Source organism: Phocoena sinus, chromosome 19, assembly GCF_008692025.1.
Source record: "Phocoena sinus isolate mPhoSin1 chromosome 19, mPhoSin1.pri, whole genome shotgun sequence".
NCBI lineage: Eukaryota > Metazoa > Chordata > Mammalia > Artiodactyla > Phocoenidae > Phocoena > Phocoena sinus.
This window is the reverse complement of record NC_045781.1, coordinates 15,458,460-15,478,204: the sequence shown is the minus strand read 5'-3', so window position 1 is coordinate 15,478,204 and position 19,745 is coordinate 15,458,460. Positions and strand designations below refer to the sequence as shown.

At 50.6% G+C, this 19,745-nt stretch overlaps 1 protein-coding gene across 7 annotated transcripts; it reads right to left on the bottom strand.

Moving 5' to 3' along the window:
• Positions 1 to 318: 318 nt before the first annotated feature.
• Positions 319 to 18,479, bottom strand: NPHS1 (NPHS1 adhesion molecule, nephrin). 7 transcript variants are annotated; one of them, XM_032614438.1, is made up of 29 exons: positions 18,296 to 18,479; positions 17,973 to 18,188; positions 17,774 to 17,896; positions 17,439 to 17,567; positions 16,707 to 16,788; positions 16,218 to 16,321; positions 15,907 to 16,034; positions 15,648 to 15,819; positions 15,303 to 15,460; positions 14,892 to 15,036; positions 14,665 to 14,789; positions 13,282 to 13,468; positions 12,927 to 13,056; positions 12,605 to 12,777; positions 12,048 to 12,188; positions 11,817 to 11,957; positions 11,171 to 11,310; positions 10,031 to 10,202; positions 9,779 to 9,935; positions 9,532 to 9,683; positions 8,049 to 8,160; positions 7,784 to 7,965; positions 6,132 to 6,188; positions 4,316 to 4,435; positions 4,151 to 4,175; positions 3,968 to 4,043; positions 3,718 to 3,811; positions 3,517 to 3,632; positions 319 to 1,257 (listed from the first exon to the last, which is right to left on the bottom strand). In XM_032614438.1, exons 1-29 carry the CDS (start codon positions 18,432 to 18,434, stop codon positions 1,126 to 1,128), a joined length of 3,828 nt encoding a protein of 1,275 aa, XP_032470329.1. In that variant the 5' UTR covers positions 18,435 to 18,479; the 3' UTR covers positions 319 to 1,125. The 7 variants fall into 7 exon arrangements, with proteins under 7 accessions (XP_032470329.1, XP_032470330.1, XP_032470331.1 ...); XM_032614439.1 differs by having other exon boundaries at positions 11,189 to 11,310; XM_032614440.1 differs by having other exon boundaries at positions 11,171 to 11,250.
• Positions 18,480 to 19,745: the final 1,266 nt, after the last annotated feature.

The following is a 19,745-nucleotide window of genomic DNA, read 5'->3' as shown; positions in this document are numbered from 1 at the left end:
ATATAAGAATTCTCTTGCTGAGCTGCTTTACTATAGTGCCTTTTTAAAATAAATTTATTTATTTTATTATTTATTTATTATTTTTGGTTGTGTTGGGTCTTTGTTGCTGCGTGCAGGCTTCTCATTGCGGTGGCTTCTCTTGTTGTGGAGCACGGGCTCTAGGTGTGTGGGCTTCAGTTGTTGTGGCTCGTGGGCTCTAGAGCGCAGGCTCAGTAGTTGTGGCGCACGGGCTTAGTTGCTCCGCGGCATGTGGGATCTTCCTGGACCAGGACTTGAACCCATGTCTCCTGCATTGGGGGGCGGATTCTCAACCACTGCACCACCAGGAAAGCCCCAGGGAAGCCCCTATGGTGCCTGTTTTTAAAGCCACTTTTGTTGAGGTGTAATTTATGTACCATAAAATGCAACCATCTTAAGTGTAGAGTTCAGTGAGTTTTGACAAATCTATACATTCATATAACTACCACCACAATCATCATAAAGAACATTTCTATCACCCCCTCAAAAATTTCCTCATACTCTTTTTTCGTCAGTTCCTTCCCATGGCCCCAGGCAACCACTAATCTGGCTCTGTCACTGTAGATTACCTTTGCCTGTTCTAGAATTTCTATAAGCGAAATCACATAGCATGTATAATTTTGTGTCCAGCTTGTTTCAATAAAGGCTGTTTATTTTCTATAGAGTCTATTTATGTTTACATGTGTGTCATAGTTTATACATTGTGTTGTAGATAACTATGGAAAAGCATAAACCAAGCTATTTCGGATGCAGTTGAACTCAAAATGAACTGAGTTTTTAACATGTCTTTTCCCACTTCTGAAATGTTTACTTTAAAAAGCATGAAGACCCTCAGACTACCTTTTCATTATTGAGATGTCTTTTACAATTCATGTGTCCCTATGGAGAACTCTAAATCCAACCCCAGGAGGAGGCTTGTTTATACTTTGACACCAGCTTGAACCATCTTCTGTCACTTACACACACCCCTCCACTTCCCTTTCTGAAAAAGTCCAGTCCCTTTGTGTCCAATGGAGATCACTTAACAAGCTCAGCCTAGGCTGGAATAAAAAGGACAATTGGGATATTATGTCTTGCAGGTGTAGGAAAAGGGTGTTGAGAAACCTCTCACACCAGCTGTCCCCTCAGCTCAAAGGGTAGAGCATCAGGTTCCATAGGGTCCAAATCTCCTGCCACCTGATCATAGATTCCTCTTGCATCTTCATACCTGTCTTCAGGCCAGTAGAGGTCACAGGAGCCCTGACAAGCAAAGGTGGAGTTAGAACCATAGAGAGATGCTCTGTGTGTCATCATTGCAGCTCTGGGGGATACAACCTCCTGCTCTATTTCATAGAAAAAAATGTTTTAGCTTCTAATTATGGGGGAAATTCCAACATAAACAAAGAGGAGAGTGATTATTATGTACCCCCGTGAGCCCATCACTTAGTTTCAACAATATCAACCTTTGGTCAATCTTTATTTATCTATATCTCTATCTTCTCATCCCCCACCCCACCCCCAACTGGATTATTTTTAAGCAAGTCCAAGATATCTTGTGATTTACTGTCAAAAAAGTAATTTAAATGTCAGACATGTGAAACTTTTAGTGAGCCCACGATATCAGATATGGGAATTGTGGAATGTGAGTCTTGATTCTGTCAGTCTTATGAAGGTCCAAAACATTCCCTCATCAAATGAGAAGAGATAAAAGACCATGTAGGGTGGTCGCTACTGGGGTTGTGCTTTCCCTAGATTTGGGAAAATGGTTCTTTTTGATCAGCAAACTTTAGAGCAGACTTGCCCACGGGCCAAATATGGCCCACTGTATTTTTTTATTGCCTAAGAATAGTTTTACATTTTTTAATTGTTGGGAAAATATCAAAAAAGAATGATACTTGTGACATGTGAAAATTATATTAATTTCAAATTTCAGTGCCCCAAAATGAAGTTTTATTGGAACTTAGCCACAATTGTTTGTTTATCTATTGTCTATTGCTGTTTTTATGGCAGAGTGAGTAGTTTCTAGAAAGACACTATTTCCTGCAAAGCCCCAAATATTCACTATCTGCCCCTTTTCAGAAAGTGTGCAGACTGCATCTGTGCTTTAGAGGGCTCGTGTGGTTCAGCACCATGGACAGCATTGTGCACTTTATCTCCACCTTTGTGGGGAGAACAGTTCCCCACCTGGACAAAGTTACAGAGGGAAATCTTTGGCCCACTGTAGCCAGAGCATTCGTCAAGGCCACACAGAAAGTAGGGGTTCTGCCCCACCTCCCTTACTGTGAGGCAGTAGGTGGGGCTTAGTTTGTGGCCAAGGTCCCTGTCGGCTGCTTTTGCCTGCCCGGCCACAATCTTCATTTCCCTCTGTGCTCTCCATCCCTCTCCCACGCTCAGCCCAGTGGATTGAATGGTGCTGGCCCCTACTCCCTGATGCCATGGGTGGGCACTGATTCAGACTTGTCCAATTAGCATATTCTACTCCCCACTTCAGTGGTTCAGCAATGAGTATGAGCAAAACTAAGCCAATAAGTACCTGCGTTGGGGCTTTGGAGCTACTGAAAAAGAGGCATTCCCTTTATCTGAAGGTTTCTAGAGGCATTCCCTTTATTTGAAGGTTTCTAGAGGCATTCCCTTTATCTGAAGGTTTCTAGAGGCATTCCCTTTACCTGAAGGTTTCTAGAGGCATTCCCTTTATCTGAAGGTTTCTAGAGGCATTCCCTTTATCTGAAGGTTTCTAGAGGCATTCCCTTTATTTGAAGGTTTCTAGAGGCATTCCCTTTATTTGAAGGTTTCTAGAGGCATTCCCTTTATTTGAAGGTTTCTAGAGGCATTCCCTTTATTTGAAGGTTTCCAATCTAATAGGATACAAACCTGAATTTGTTAGGGACATCTTTAGAGAGGAAATTCTGGATGGGCCTGAAGACATTTCTATCCCTTGACTTTTCCATTGAGTAGGCCAAAAAATTATTTCTCTATATCTCTCTGCTTAACCAGTATGGTGGAGATGGCTAATTATCCAACCAAATACATACCTTCCTCCTTCCACAGTAACAGAATTGTAGTAGGGGATATAGCTGCCAAATAGGCTGCATTTCTCAAACTCCTTTGCAGTTAGGTATGACCATGTCCGTATTCTCACCAGTGGAATAAAAGCAGAATGCACCATTTCTGGGCCTGTACCATGAGTCAGGGTTGTGCCTCTACCATGCTCTCTTTTTCCCTTTCCCACCAGTTGAAACCCCCAGGGAACTGTCCCATCCATGTAAACTTGGTCAACTTACTAGAGGATAGCAGAGGAACACAACAGAAAGAACTTGGGTTCCAGAATAATTGCATGCAGCAGGGCCACTCACCTCTGACTGCTATGTGAGAAAGAAATAGACTGTCTCGTTTAGGCTGCTGGATTATGGCCAAGGCCTCTTTGCTACAGCAGCTGGCTTACCCTAATTAATACAAGCAGTAGGAGGTGGGTTTCTAGCACTGGCCAAGAAATATTTCTGCTGATACAAATCTCCTCACCATTGGTACTTCATCGTAGAGGGGTCCCCAGGCCCCAGACGGGGCGTACAGTCTTTCCAGCTCATCATACACGTGCCCAGGAAAAGCCATATTTTCCTCCTTAAGACCTGTGACACCTGGAAGGGAGAGATGATCAGGACACCAGGTCCAGATGTCAGGGTTACTTATGGGGGGGGGGGTTCCGCTGTGCTCACCACTCACCGCGGGGATAAGACACCTCCTCCAGCGTGGGGAGAAGCTGGGGGCTGAAGTCCCTCATGGAGTGGTAATATGGCTCTACATCTGTTGTGCTAACCTGTCAATGCCCCCCCCCAATAAAAACAGATAAAGTCTTTTCCATCCTTTGACTCCATCATTCCTGGAAAGGGCAATGATTAACGTGAAGCTAACAGTGGAATTTTAGTCACTGTCGATTCCCTGTCAGGGGGGTGTCAGGACCACCCCCACTCACCATGGAGCTTCGAGTGTCACGGTCTCCAGTCCACTGGCTCTCCTCGTATTCGTTCCTGACTCGGTCTTCCTCCGACCTTCCAGGATGGAGGCATGGGGGCAGCTGGGTGTTGACCCTCTGACAGCTGTCTCCCTCAAACCTCCTCCCCCAGAGGCTTCCTTACAGAAAAATATACCCACTTACCCTGCCTCTGTCTTCTCTGAGATGCCTGAGGGAAGTAGGGAAAAATAGGGTCAGAAACATGCTCCTGGAGCCCACTTGGCCCTGGGATACCTTCAATATGCAGCCAACCCAGGGCTCCCATCACCCTTGGGCCTCCGTCCCGGCAGGGGAAAGGTCCCTCCTCACCCTCAGCAAGACGCTTCAGTCTCCGCTGCCAGAGGAATCCCCCGACACAGGAGGCGTTAGAAAGCAGCAGAAGACCCCCAACAGCAAACAGCACAGGCAGCAGGGGCAGCCTTGAGGGTCCTGTGGGGACAATTGGTTTTAGACTTCAATTGGGGTTCTCTGGAAAAGCCTGTCCCTGACCAAGCAAAGTCCTCCTCCTAGGTCAGGAAAGCAGATGGGCAGGGGTTTCCATGTCCACTCCTTTTGCCACCCCAGGGAAGGTGGCTCCTTTCTCAAATCAGGCCATTAGCAGTGGGTCCTACCTTTGCCCAAGCCCCTTGTATGGACTCAAGCAGGAACTTCAGCTCTTTAGCTGGGCATTCAAGACCTTCTATGATCTGGCCTCTTTCCATGTCCCCACTCTTGTTCACCAACTACTGACCCTCCAGCCACACAAAACTAACAACTGGCTGTTTCCAGGATCACTGAGACAAACCCACACTTCTAAGCTTTCGAATAGTCAAGTGTCTGTCTTTAAATGTCCTTTCATCTCAAGCAAACTTCTCTTCTCCCTTCAAACTCCGTCTCGAATGACTTCCTCTTTGCACAAACTTCCATCCCAGACAATATCAGAATCCCCTGCTATATCCCTGAGGACAGGACTAAGTCCCTCTCAGCAGACATCTGCTTAGCACTCATTTCCCCACCTTCTGCTAACAGGACTCATTTTCCTTTGACGGTGGTTACTCCCTGCTCTCCTCAGTCTGGATGGCTCCCCAGGACTCCGTGAAGGACACGTGGCCTGACCTGGCCAATAAGAGCACCCATCCCTCTTCCCACGGTGATCAGTTCAGAGACTGGCATTTAACCTAAGGTGGATTTTTGCAAGAACATCTAGGACACTCTTCTGCTAGCTGCTAAGAAGTGAAATAAAAGCTGAAGGTGTGGGAGGATTTCTTTGCCTTCTTAAGAGAAGAATCCGAGAAGGAAGTCATCAGAGTTGAAGGCAAAGTTGAGAGAGTGAGAAACTGATCCTTGGTGAAAATTTTGAGCACCTGAATCCAGGCACACTAAGAGGTTTCAATTTCATGAGCCGAGCCATTCTTTTTATTGTCAACAACAGCTGAATTTCTGTCACTTGCAACCTTCTCAGACTCTAAAGGGGATTATTTGCAAAAATGATCATAATTGTCTCCCTATATGCGTACCCTTGAGATTTTCCCTTCCACACTGACTCTGAATTGAGCCATGTCACTTGCTTCAGCCAGTGAGACAGAATCAGAAGCTTGAAGAGTGCCTGTAAGTTGGAACTTGCCCTTTCCTGCTGCTCTTGGGATTCCAGTGACCACCTCCATGTGAACAAGCCAAGGAGACACATGCGGCCCACTTACCTCCATTGTCCCAACCAAGAGCCAGATTGTCAGACGTGCAAGGAGGGGCCCCCCTAGACCAACCAGTCCCAGCAGAGCTGCTACATGACTATAGCCCAGACCAGAACTGTTCAGCCACTCATAGAATCACAAGAAATAATGTTTGTTGCTGTAAGTGTGCATATTTGGAGTGGTTTGTTATGCGGCAAAAGCCAACTGACACAGGCTCTGCACAGGGCATGGAATCAGCTAGTTTTTCGTTTTGCTTTGTTTTTCAGAACTAAACTGAATTAGGAAGAGAGAAAATTTATCACATCCAGGTAAGAGGAAGAGCTAAGGATATGAGTGAGGGCCTACAGGGCAGACCTAAGTCTTAAAAGGCTGTGGCCACAAGGAAGAGGAGGTGGGGTTAGAGACCAGAACGTTTTTTCCGGGAGAGAGAGGGTGTTTGGGGATTGAGGACTTGCCTGCGGGCTGCTCTGTGGGCAGCTGGTAGTCAGGTTCTCCAGAAGGTTGGTCTAGACCTGGGAGGTGAATATAGAGAATGCAAATTAATACCATTAATCTGAGACAAGCCTTAAATATTTCTCAGCCTCCTATTAAGCTTTGCAACCCATTTTGAGACTCATGGGAACTAATTTATGACTTTTTAGGAATATTTCAAAGAGAACTGGAAACTGCTGATGATAATGACAATACTATTAATAGCCATTCTAATGCTAATAATAAAAAAATAATAATAAATTATTGATGAGTGCTTTATGGCGTGGAAGGTTCTTTTAACCTGAATTGTCAAATTTGGGGATTAATCAAAAAAGATGCTGTGTTCTCAGGATGCCTTAATAGAGATATAAGTTCTAGAGCAAGGGAGGTAAGTATAGTACTACTTTATGCTTTAGTGCTTAAAGGGAAAACTGGAATGGAGGTGGGGGGAAGGGGAGGGAAGATTGTAGGGATGGGAAAGAGTCCTTACTTCCAGGAGGAAAAAGGCTGCTCTGTCAGGAAGGGAAAAACAGAAAAAGGGAGCTTTCATGGGGCAAAGTAAACAGAAGGTGAGCAGGGGGCATTTCGTTAAATTAGCATCTACATAGCACTTACTTTGTACAGGGCCCTGTTCTAAGAGTTTTAGATATATTTTATTTAATCCTCACAACTGTCTAAGATAGACCTTATTTTCAGAAACTGAGATACAGAGGCTGGAGATACGCCTTATCTTTAGAGCCTGAGGCTCAAAGATTATACTGAGTCTTAAGTGACTTGCCTAAGGTCTCACATCTAGGAAGTTGCAGAGCTGGGACTTGAACCCAGGTTTGTCTGAACCAGGCTCTGTGTGATTAGCCACTACACTGTAGTGTCTACCAGGCTCAAAATGTTCTCAGTCATATAAGAATTTATCCGTGTCATCAAGTTGCTGAATTTATTGACATAAAATTGTTTGTAATACTTCCTAATTTCCTTTAATGTCTGTAGGATCAGTGGTAATGTCCCCCCTTTCATTCCTGATATTGGTTAAGTGGTGTCTTCTCTCTTTTTTGCCTTGATTAGCTTTGTAAACATTATTGATCTTTTCAACAAGTCAGCTTTTGGTTTCATTGATTTTTCTTTATTGTCTTTTGATTTTCTAGTTCATCAATTTCTGCTCTTTATTATTTCCTTCCTTCTGTCTACTTTGGATTTGGATTTAATTTGTCTTTGTTTTTCTAGTTTCTTAAGATGGAAACTTAGAGAGACAATTTGAAGTCTTTTTTAAAAAATCTAATATGAGCACTTAATGCTATAAATTTCTTGCTAAGCACTGCTTTAGCTGCACCCTACAATTTTCATGTTTTCATTTTAATTCACTTCAAATTCTCTTATAATTTCCCTTGTGTCATCAATCACATTCCAACAGTAGAGTCTAGTGGCAAAAACTAGTCTTTGGAGTTCATCTGCCTGAGTTTAAATCTGAATTGAACTACTTCTCTGTAGTTCCCTCCACCTGTGCGAGCTTTGACTGTTTAACCTCTCTGGGCCTCAGTTTCTCCAACTGCAAAAAGGGAATAATAGTATTGACTTCACTATACCACCCTATAAGTTCTCTGAGGAATTTTGCAACCTGCCCAAGAATGTCCCTTCCCACCTGGAGTGGTGACTGAGATCTGGGACCCTTTGTCAGCTATTCCACTGTCGCCCAGGGCATTGCTGGCCAGCAACCAGACCCTGTATCGTGTAGAAGGCTGCAGCCCAGTCAGTGTGAAGGTGGTGGCCTGGGGTGGTAGGACATTCATGTAGAGGAACCCTGGAGTCCCCAGAGCCTCATACCTGCATGAAAGGGAGGGCAGTCATTCAGGGAGGTGCCCCAGTCCTATTGGCTACCACCCCTTCCTGCCATGACAGGGACCCACCTGACTTGGAAACTTTGTGGCAAGCCCCCATCAAAGCCAGGCTTCCACTCCAGCCCCACCGAGTATGGGGTCATGCTCACGACCTTCAATCCCAATGGCGGATCAGGGCGGCCTTTGAGGTAAGGGATGGGGGACATAGTCAGAGGGTACAGAAGGATTCTGAAAGATTCCTTCCAGATTCCTTAAGCATGATTTTAAATATACAGTCGATTCTCATTACTCATGGTGGTCATGTTCTCTAAAATCACTGTGAACCCTCAGCGAGCAAATACCAAACCATTGCTTCTAGGGGAAATGCAGGCGTAGATTCCCATGAGGCTCTAGTCACATTTTCATCAACCAATTAATACATGATCTTGTGTTATGCATGTTTCTGCTTAAAGACATCTTATTTAATATATCTTGTTGATTCATTAACATTGAACTCACAGCCAGTGGTGCTATAACTCACACCTGAACGAAGCTTATCCAAAACAAGTATTTTCTCCAAATGGCACAGCACAGACTTCTTGAGCTTAGGAACACCAGACAGCACTTTAGTGCTGTGCTTGGGGGCCATTTTATTTAGCACAATCACTAACAAAAAGCACGAAGGTGCAAAATATGAGAGCTGTAAGAAAGCAGAGTGTTGTCGTGCTCCACCGCAGCCGAGAATGTACTCATTGGTGACTCAGAGTTTTCACCCGCTCTGTACAGTCCCCTGAATGTCTGAGAGAGCAGCATGAGTATTGATTTGAGGGTTATGAATAAATTTTAGCAGGCAAACGTGCAAATACAGGCTCCACAGATATGGAGGATTGACTGTATAATATATGTTTCTTGTAGTGGATTTTTGTGCCTATCTCATATCCACTGCCCTCATTTCTTCTGGTTACAGAACCCTGAATATCCGTTGGAGAACCACTCGCCCATGTTCTCAGGCCACGTGCTTCTGATGGAAGTGGCTCCACTCCTTGTAGGATGGACATGTGACTAGGCCTAGCCAACAGGAGCAACAATCAGATCAGGTTGTCTTCCCCTCACCACCTGATTGGATCAGGGATGGGCTGGGAGCCAAGTGGAACCAATGGATCTTAATTCTAGTACTTTCACACCACTGTTAGGAAGCCTTACTTTACTGTAAAGCTTCTCATAGTGGTTGTTAGATGTCTAACAGACATCTCACAATAAGGCCAACACAGAGAAAAGCGGTCCTGAGAGGTGGGGAGTTCTTGATGACGGCTGAACCTAGATCCAGCAACTCCTGAAAATCTACTTTTCAGTTACTTGGGCCAATAAGAAACCCCCTCCATTTTTTCCTTTGTTGTGGGTTTCCCTAAAAATCCAGTCTCCACTGGGATTTCGGGGCAGGCAAAAACTCCATCCTCATTCCTAAACACTTCTCAGGTTTCAGGAACACTGCCATTCTGAGAGCAACCAGAGACTTGGGGATTGACCTAGGGGAGCACCCTCCCAACACCCTCAGAGCCCCCTCCCACCATACTGATGCTGACGAGCTGAATATCGGTGTGGTCCGAGCCAAGGGGGTTGGTGGCTGTGCACGTGAAGAGGGCATAGTCCTGGGCTGCGGACACGTTGGCAATGGTCAGGAGGCTGCTGTGGACACCACTCTGGTGGTATGTGTGCTCTGTGTACCTGGAGAGGAGGTGTGGCAGGGACTCAGGGAGGGTGATTGGGGCTGGGGGATCAAAGTTAGGGCTGGACTGTTACCTGGCTGGGCCTGGGCTCACCTGGGATCCTGGAGATCCAGAGGGACCCCATTTTTGGTCCAAGTGAAGACGATATTGGGGACACCTCGGGCACGACAGTGGAGGGTGGCAGAACTAGTGCTGTCTCCAGCTGCAGCCACTTTAGTTAGAGGAGAGGGATGCTCCACGTGGGGGGCAACTAGAGGGGTTGGAGGTCAACATGAGGTGTATGGAAGGACATGATATGTGGATTTAGTGGCAGGCGTTGAAGTTAGGGCTTTGGTTGTTACTCACATCTAACAACAAGACGGACCAGCCCTCTGGCTGGAGGTGCCACCCCATTGTCCACAATGCACTGGTAAGCACCAGCCTGGGTCAACTTGGCATGGTGAATCCGAAGACGCCCTGTGGACCCCTTTGATATCTTCTCCATGTCATCCAGGCTCTGGTCCTCCTCCTCTTCTCCCTGGAGGCACAAGACTCAGGAGATGGTCCCCAAATCTGGCCCCAGCTCCATTATCCTCCAAACTGGGTCCCCTCTGTAGCCTCATTCTCCCAGCCACAATCACCCTTTCTAGCAAAGAAAAAATTTCTGTTGTCATCCACCCATGCACCCATCCATCCATTTATCCAAACATTCATGCATGGATCCATCCATTCATCCGTCAATCCATCCAACCACTCACCCAACCATTTATTCAACCATTCATGCTTGGAACCATCTACCTGCCCACCCATCCATCCATGTATTTAACCATCCTACCCATCAACCTCCCATTCCATCCATTCATCCATTCACCCATTCATTCATCCAACCATCTGTCTTCCTTCTACCTGCCCATTCACCCTTCCATCTCTCAACCCATCCACCCCATCTATTTCCTCATAGACACACACACCAATAAATACATGCATCTGTTCATCAATGCATCTAGCTACCTATTTATCTATCTCTCCATCTCTCCATCGACTTGTGCACTCACCCATCCATCCATCCATCCATTTACCCATTATCCTTCCACAGACATCTTTTCCACTGATGGTGTATCTATCCATCCATCTACTCTCTAGTCTAATCTACTCATTTCTCTCATTCAATCATCTAACTGCCCATTTATTGATCCATTTATCCAGTCATTCACTTGTTCATTTGTCCATCTGTTCTTCCATCCACTCATTCATCCATCCACCTATTCATCCACCCATCTACCTATCCATCCACCCATCTACCTATCCATCCATATATCCACCCACCTGCCCACCCACTCACCTGGTTATCTATTTACACATCCACCCATCCATCTGCCATTCAACAGTTATTTCTTGGAGCATGCCCGGACAAGTACATAGTTATAGAAGGTCATGTAGACGTGACCCCTCCTCCCAAGGAACCCACAGTCAAGAAATCACATCCCCCCAGGCCCCTCCATTTACCAAAGGTTGGATCCTCACCAGCCTCTCCCAGTTGAACATCTCAGGAAGGATGGGATTGGCATCAACAGTGCAGACTATGTCTACAGAGCCCCCAATATTCACTTCAGTGGGGTCTTGGAGAGCTCGGATGATGGGAGCATCTACGGAAGGGAGGAGCTTGGGGAAGGCACTTGGGCCCAGACAGGCCATGGTGGAAGAGGGCCCCAGGTGGGTGAGGTGTCTTAGAGGTGCCCGAGAAAGTCACGGGTGGGATAAAGTCTGCCTTGAGAGTAAAGTTCTCAAGGTTAATGAGGTTGTCCCCACCCTTTACTATACCACTGTAGTGACAAGGGTAGGTGCGGTGGACTTCCAGAATTGTGTGGCAGTGGGGCTTCCACAGTGGGCTTGGCTTCCTGATGGGAGTAGGTGGGCAGAGATTCTACATAGGGTCTCTCTAGTGGGCAGATTTCCCGAAGTGGACGTGGCTCCATCACAGTGGGGGCTCCCAGAGTGGGAGGCTTCCAGGATGGGTGAAAATCCCTGGGTGGGTGGAGCTTCCACAATGAGGAGACTCCACAGTGGGCAAGATTCCCTGGGTGGGTGTGGTTTCCATGGTGGGCGGGGCTCCCAAAGCTCCCTAGTTGCCTAGGGTGACGAGGGGGCTCACAGTGTACGTCCAGCCTCACGAGAGCTTCAGCGGTGCCCTCTGAGTTCTGGCAGTGCAGCTGGTAGAGGCCATCGTCAGCGCGGGTCACGTTCCATAGTTGCAGAGCTCCACCAGACAGGATACGGTGCCGGGGGCCGCCAGCTGGGGGAAGTAAAGGTTGAGGGGCTTACCAGACCCTCCCGTCCCGGAGTCCCGGAGACCTGCGCTTCTCTTCATTCCCCTTCCCTGTACCTGGGCTGAGGCGGTAGCCGCGGAAGGTCCAGTTGAAGGCCTCCGGGGCGGGGTTGGCAGACACGGACACGGGTAGCAGTGCCTCGCCCTGCTCCACCGCGGTCACCATAAGCACCTGCTCACCCAGGAACTCTGGAGGGTCTGCGGAGGAGGCGCCGCTGGGAGTCAAGATTGTTAAGGTTCGGATCCGGGGAGGATTTGAGATCAGGTGCAGGCATGAAATGTTAAAGTCGAGATCATGACTAGATTTTAAGGTTGTGGACAAGGTAGCAATTAAGTTCAGAGCTGAGATGGGGGTTAGGTTCAGGAGAAGCCAGAGTCAGCTTTAAGGATGGAAAGAGGGTTCGGGATGGGGGTGATGGTCAGGGGTAAGGATAGAGGACAAAAGGCAGGATGGGGGTTGGGCAGGATAGGAGCTGGTGCAGGGACAGATGTGAGGATAAAGGTCAGGAAAGTTTCCAATTTTAGGATGGAAGTCAAAGACAGTATCAAGATGAAGACCCACGTAGTATAGGGTCAGGAGGGAATCAAGAGGGATGCCACGCCTGCGTACATACACAACACGTTGAGGCGGTAGAACGCGCTCACGGTTTCCCGTAGCTCGGTGCTGTGGGCACGGCAGGTCACGCGGTGGCCGTGGTCGCGGGATGACATTCTCAGAAGGACGCTCCTAGCGGCAGCGGAGCCTTTGAATGGAGCACTCCGGGGCGTGGCGGCCACACCCTCCAGCCTGTGGACCGGGCAGGGAGTAGGACCAGAGCCAGAGTCTGGGTACTGCGCAGGGTACTGGACAGAACGGCAAGTCGGGCGGGGGCGGGATTCTGACTGTCAAGGAGCGTGGCCAGAACCAGGGAGCGATGGGGCCACTCGCACTCTCACCTCTCCCCCTCCTTGTCCCACGACAAGTTGACCGGAGGGTTGCTGCTAACGCTGACGCACGTCAAGTTTAAGGCATCCCCGGGGCGCAGCGCTGACGCGTTGGCCAGGATCGTCACATTAGTTGGGGGGACTTCGAGAACCGGTGGGAAGAGCGAGGCTCAGAGGTGAGGAGGGGGCCCGGCCTGCTTCCGCCTGGCAGTGACCCAGGCCCCGCCCAGCCCCGAGCGCGCCGGGGCTCTGCGGCATTCACCCCTCCCCCAGCCGCCCCCCATCCCCAAGCCACCAGCCACGGCTCCGGCTCAGTTCCCCGCCGCGGCCCAGCCCTCGCCCCCAGCCCGGCCGTGCGCCCCCTCACACTGCACCACAAGCTGCGTGGACGCGCTGAGCTGGCCGGCTTTGCACGTGAACTTGGCCTGGTTGTCCGACGGACCGGAGATCAGTACCAGTTCTCGGGAGAAGGTGCTCCCGGACTTCTCCAGATTTCCCAGCTGCACCCGCCGTGGCTCCTGGGGCGGCCGCGGCTCGGTCACTGTGCGCGAGTCCTGAGGGCCGAGACTGACTGGGGGACGGCGGGTAGCCCTGCCATTCCCCGCGAGACGCCCCACTGGGTTGGCTGCCAGCCCAGATAAAGCTTTTGTGTGATGAGGAAAAGGCGCCCCCTTCCGTGGGCACCAGCTAGGGTAGAGGAATGGGGACTGGAACTGAGCACATCCTACCGGAATCTCTCCCACCGACTGGGCCCCCGGAGCCCCGAGATTTTGCTGTCTGATTCCGCCTCCAGTCCCACGCCTCACCACCCCCGCCCCCCGCCTCCTCTGCTCTCTGGATGCCCTTGGCCGACCCTCAGCCCCACTCCTCAAAATTCATTCCAGCTATGTTTACCAGACACCCTACGCCAGGAAACTCCCTTGGAATTCCCAAACCTTTCCCAGAATTCCTTCACTTTTGCCTATCCTTAGTTCTTTTTCTTAAACTCCCCACCTTCCTCAAAGATTTCCTTTGATCTTTCCCTTAATTCCATTGGCTGGTCACAAATTTCTAAATCCTTCCCCAATATTCTCTTATTATCCCAATCTTTTACTAGAATCCTTTGTATTGTCCCAATTCGTGGTATTTCTCCAAAATTCCATCCAATTAAATGGAATTCAATTTCGTTCCTATAATGCCTAGTCTTTCCCCCAGAATTTCCACTAGATTCCTAATTTCCCAAAAGTCTCCCAGAATTCTGCCAGAATTTTAAAATTTTAATGGAATTTCATTTTCTTACCCCCAAGTCCCAAGAATTCAATTTAATATTAATGGATTTTTCAAATGTGCTGGAGAATTACTAGCCTTTCCCCCAAAATTTCTAGGCTTTGCCCACCATTGTCTTTGTTTCTGGAATTCTTAGTCGTTCCCTAAAATTCCTGCCATTTCACCTGAATTCCAAGATTTCACCAGAATTTCCTTTAATTTTAATGAAATTAATTGCCTTTTCTCTAGAATTCCCAATCCGGATCCAGAATTCTTTCTTTTATTCTAGAATTCTCACTGTTTTCCCAGAATTTCCTCACTTTTTCTAAGGTCGCATTTAATTCTCATGGCGTTTGTCTTTTCCAATTCCCTGCCGAAACTCAAAATCTCCAGTATTTTTCAAGAAATTCAGGTTTCCCAAGATTTCCCAAGAGGAGGAGAGAAGGGGCTTCATCTTTCCCCCACATTCCCGGCCACCCCACAACAACCCTTGCTTGGCACCAACCTTGTACCAGGTGAGGGAAGGGTCTGGATTGCCTCCAATGGCCAAACATACCAGCCTCACCCGGGTCCCAGCCCGGAGACGCTGCCCCTCTGGGGGGCCCTCAATCCATAGCTTCTGGGCAGGATCTGTGGGGAGAGCCAGGAAGAGTGGATTTTCTCTCCCAGCTGGGGCCTGAGGGTGGGGGTCTCTAAGGCATGGGGCACCCCCGGGTGATGGTGGAGCCTCACATTTCACATTCAGGGCCAGTGACTTCTTGAAGGTCTCCTTGGTGAAGGCCTCACTAAAGGCCTCACATGTGAGGGTCAGACCATTGTCCTCCCGTCGCGCCAGGAATGTCAGGTTAGACATGGAGATGTAGCCACCATGCAGGCCCTGGCAGGGAGCAAGCTTCAGACTGGGGGAGTAGGGCACCCCCATCCATGGTACCAGTGACTTGGGTCCACCCCAGACCCCAGCAGGGACACATGAATCATCTCCACCCTCTCCTCTGTTAGACCCAGGAGGCCCTGGGCCCCAGTCCATGCTTGCTCCCCAGGCACCAAGGCATCCAAGCCGCCAGACCCCTCCTCTCCCAGATCCAGGAGTTGTGCCCTCAGCTCCCTCCTCCCTCAGACCCAGGAGCCCGGCCCCCGCCTCACATCAATGACCGTCTCCTCTGTGGACAGCAGCTGCCGCCAGCCCAGCCACCATCGCAGTAGGACCCTTGGGCGACTGGACTTGGTGATGCAGGAGAGTGTCACGTTCTTGTTCTCAGACTGGGATGCAGATCCCAGGATGGTAATGGCACTGGGGGGAACTGCAGGGATGACGGACAGAGGAGAGACACTAAGCTGGGCTGCACGGCTCACAGATGAGCCCAGACAGAGAGGAGACTGGGGACAGATGATGAGGTTTTTGGCATCAGACAGGCATGATTTGGGGGCACAGACAGATGGTTCTCTGGGGCACAGACTGACAGATGGGCAGCTGGCCCCAGGACTCACAGGTGACCTGCAGCGTGACCCCGCGTTCCTGGATATCTGTAGATACGCTGTTGTAGGCCTCGCAGCTGAGCCTTGCCCCATGGTCTTCCGGCCTCACGATCATCACTAACATACTGCGGGCCACTGCCTGAGTGTGCTCTGTGCCCCAGGCTGTGGACACTGGCTGGCCGTTCTGGAGACAGGGACAGGCCTGGCCAGCTCAGCGCCGGCTCCTGGCCCTTGCCCCTTCCCCCATCTCCAGACCTGCCTCTGCCCTCACCTTCAGCCACTGCAGTGTGGCTAGCGGATTCCCCCCTCGGGCCATGCACAGCAGCTCCAAGTTCTGCCCTGCCCTCGCGTGCCCCTCGTCCAGGCCTGGCCACTCGATGACAGGGGGTCCTGGGGGGACTGGGGAACAGCAGTCACGGGCCTGGGGACCCCATGCATTCTTTCCAGGCCCCACAACCTGCCTCTGAACCCCTATGTTTCCCCCTTGAGAGTCTGAGCCTTCCATAATCCCTGTGCTCCCCGGGCCCCCCAATTCCTGCTCCCCATTCTTAGTGCCAACAGTTGACTCAGTTCCCCACTTACACAGAACATTCATGGTGATTGAAGCCTTGATAGGGGTGTCCAAAGCTGGGCTGGACCCCTCACAGACCAGTAACTGCCCGTTATCTGAGCTCTGGGGTGTCACCCTGGGGTGGGAAGTGGGGGTTCTAAAGTCAGAGTCATCATCTGAAATTTGGGCAGTCAAGGTGAAGAGGTGGGCATGCCAGCTCCCCACACCTGGCTTAAGTCTCTATGATGATTTCCTTTAGGATTTAGATAGAGTTCCATGGAAGAGGTTTCAGGGTCAACAGCGAGAACTGGGGTCCCAGAGGCCCACACCTGGCCAAAACCTTTGTACTTGATCCTCTGGAACTGGGATTCCATGAAGAAATTTTAGAGTGTCAGGGTGAAGAATTGGGTCCCGGATGTTCCTACCTGACCCAAGTTTCCATGCTTGAGCCCCTAGGATATGGGGTTTTCATGCAAAAATTTGGGGATCCGTCTGCGGGGAGGGCACCCCAATTTCCATACCTGGCTGTGGCCTCCGTGGTGAAGAGTTTCTCCTGGGATCCCTCATTCACATTAGCAGAGATGTCAGAAATTGTTTGTCCACCTTAGGGTAACAAGAAGGCTGCAGGGGTGCCAGGTTTCCCCCAAGGTAGATCCTGGGGAGCATGGCCTGGAATTCCTCAGGGTGGACATACAACCCCTCCCTCCTGGTTCTGGAGGAAAAACACTATATCCATTCCCTCCACACATTCCAGCCTCCCTGAATCCTGGAGTCCTCACTCAGGACTGAGTCCTGGCCTGGGCCTCACCCCTCCTCTCTTTTTTTTTTTTTTTTTGGCTACGCCATCTGGCTTGCAGGGACCCTAGTTCCCTAACCAGAGATCAAAGCCATGCCCCCTGCAGTGGAAGTGCGGAGTCCTAACCACTGGACCGCCAGGGAAGTCCCTCTCCCCTCCCCTCCTTGCTGGGCTGTATTACCCACCCCCATCACCTCAGCTTCTCGTTGCTGCACCAGAAGGACACCCGTATCTCTATCTGGAGCCTCGGCCTCTCCCCTGAGCCCCGGCCTAGCAGTCCTGTGAACTCCTTGGTACCTTTCCTGGATGTCCCCTCCCATCCACTGGGTCCCACAGTGGCCTCAGCATCTCCCCAGGCCTGTTCCTGCATCCCATCTCAGGAGAACCCTGGGCAGGGACACATCCCCTCCCCACTCCAGGGGCTTCCCGCTGCCCCCGTCAGTTCACCCACACTCACTCAGAAGGAAGGTGATGTCAGGTGCTGGCTTTGCATCCCCAGACACACAGCTGACCAAGTACTCCTGCCCAGCTACCCACGTGACCGTGCTCCCTGCCTCGGGGGTCAGCTGAAGCACCTTGGGGGGCACTGGTGAGAAAGGGTCTGGGATAAGCCAGAAGCACCCAGAAGGATATGAGGATTTGGGCTTCGTGTCTCATTGCTCAGGAAATGAGTTCTGCACCCTGGGTCTAAGGAAGGGGGTGGTGGGGAACTGGGGGCTTGGACTCCTGGACCCTGGAGCTGGCGAGGGTGGAAGTCCAGACTCATGGGTCCTGGAGGTCTCTCACCCGTACCCAGGATGGAGAGGATCACTCTGGGCGACACGAGCTCAGGACCTGTTTCTGAGCGGCTGACCTGGCACTCATACCCTGCGTCGTCGCTGAGGTCACATGCTTCAATATGCAGGTGGAATTCACCTGCAGGGAGGACCCCAGATCAGGGCCGCGGTCAGCCTCTGCTGGTAGCTCAGAATCTCAGGCTCTTGTCCCTTACCTTTCGTAGGGTCCCCTTGCAGGCGATACCGTGGGAAACTGGGGATCCTAGGATCGGGGCCTAGGAGCAGCCCATCTTTGGCCCATTGGACTGTACTGCCAGGGGCGCTGACCCCACACCACAGCTCAGCGGCAGCCCCCTCCACCACCGTCAAGTTTTCAGGCAGAGCCCAGAAGCCTCGCGGGGCTGAGGCAGGGACTGGCACCTGGGCCAGGCCTGGGGACACAGAGGTATCAGTAGGAGAGGGCAGAGGGTCTGCCTGGAGAATGTGGGTGGAAAATGAGGGCCACCTGGCTCTGGTCACCGGCCAGGATCCCACTCACCTGTCATCAGCAGCCCCAAGAGGAGCAGCGACGTCCTGATGGGGAGCCTCAGAGCCAGCCCAGGTCCTCTGCCTGTGGCTCCCACAGGGACCACTGCCCGCCTCCTGTGTCTGCCTCTGTCTTTCTCTGGGTTTTCCATGTCTCCGTCTCTTACTTTTCTCTTTGTTTCTCTTTTTCTTCTTCTCCTTCTCTGTTTTTCTCTCCTCCCAGGAGTCAGTCTCCCCTCCCCCACACTGTCTTTCTCTCTCTCTCTTCCTGCCCTAAGTCCCCTCTGATCTCCCTCTTGTATTCTCTCTATCGTGCTCTCCTGGTCTAAAGTTCCCTCTCTTTCTCTCTCTCTCTCTCTCTCTCTCTCAGTCTCTATCTCCTTCCCTGAGGTCAGTGTCTATTTCTCTTTCTCCTCCTGTGCCACTCCCACCCCTGGTCTCCTCTCACCACTCAGCCCCTCAGGGAGGACCCCCTGCTGAGTCGCGCAGGCGCTGGGAGCCCAGGAGAGAGAGGATGCGGTCAATGGCAGAGCTGGGTCCAGTTCTCAGTCGAATCTCGTCCTCACACTGTTACCTCCCCCAGGCACCCTCCTGCATCTCCAGCTTCAGGCCTCTGCCCCAGAGGCTCCTTCCGGCACAGCTGGAGCAAGAAATCCCCTGTCAGCACATGCCAGGCACATTCCTCGGTGCCTCCCCAGCCCCCATGACCCCAAGGGCCTGGCTTGGGCCAGGCGTAAAGGAGGAGCAGTTCAGACCCAGGAGGTCCCAGCTCAGTATGGGGAGCTGAGAGCTGGACCCAGCGTGGGGGTAAGACTCTTCGGCTCTTCCCACCCTGGCGCCTGACCTTCAAGTCCCTTCCTTTGAGTAGACGTCTCCCTCTCAGTGTAGACGTCTCCCTCTCAGCGACGCCAGGGGTCTCTGCTGAGGACTGTGCAACAGTGTGTGAGAGGGGCTGGGAGAGTGCCGATATCTGTGTGCACACATATGTGTGAAGTGCTTGTGAGTGTGTGAGCATGCGTGTGAGCCTGGGAAAGCGAGAGTGAGCTGTGATCTGTGGAAGTTTGTGCAGTGTGTGAGTGTGTAAATGTCTAAGGTGTTAAGCGTGCCTGGCAATCTGAGTGGGTAGGAGTGACAGGAAGGGTCCGAGGCCACAAGCACTGAGCCCAGTGTGGGAACACTTGGGCAAGGGCCTTGTGAGTTCTAGTTCACGTAGCTTCCCTCTATCTCTTTCTGTCTCTTCTTGCCTTCTGGGTGTCTGTCTCTCTCCCTCCCTCAAGCCATCTCGATTTATTTTCCTATCTTTCTCCATCGCTTTGAGACTCTCCCTCTCTGACTCAGTGTCTTTCTCCCCCCCCCCCATTAGGTGGTTACATGTCAGCCAGCCTTTAACTCTGTCACTGTCTGTGCCTGTATGTTTCTGTTTTTCACTTTCTGTCTCTGTTCTTATCTCTATCTCTCCCCCA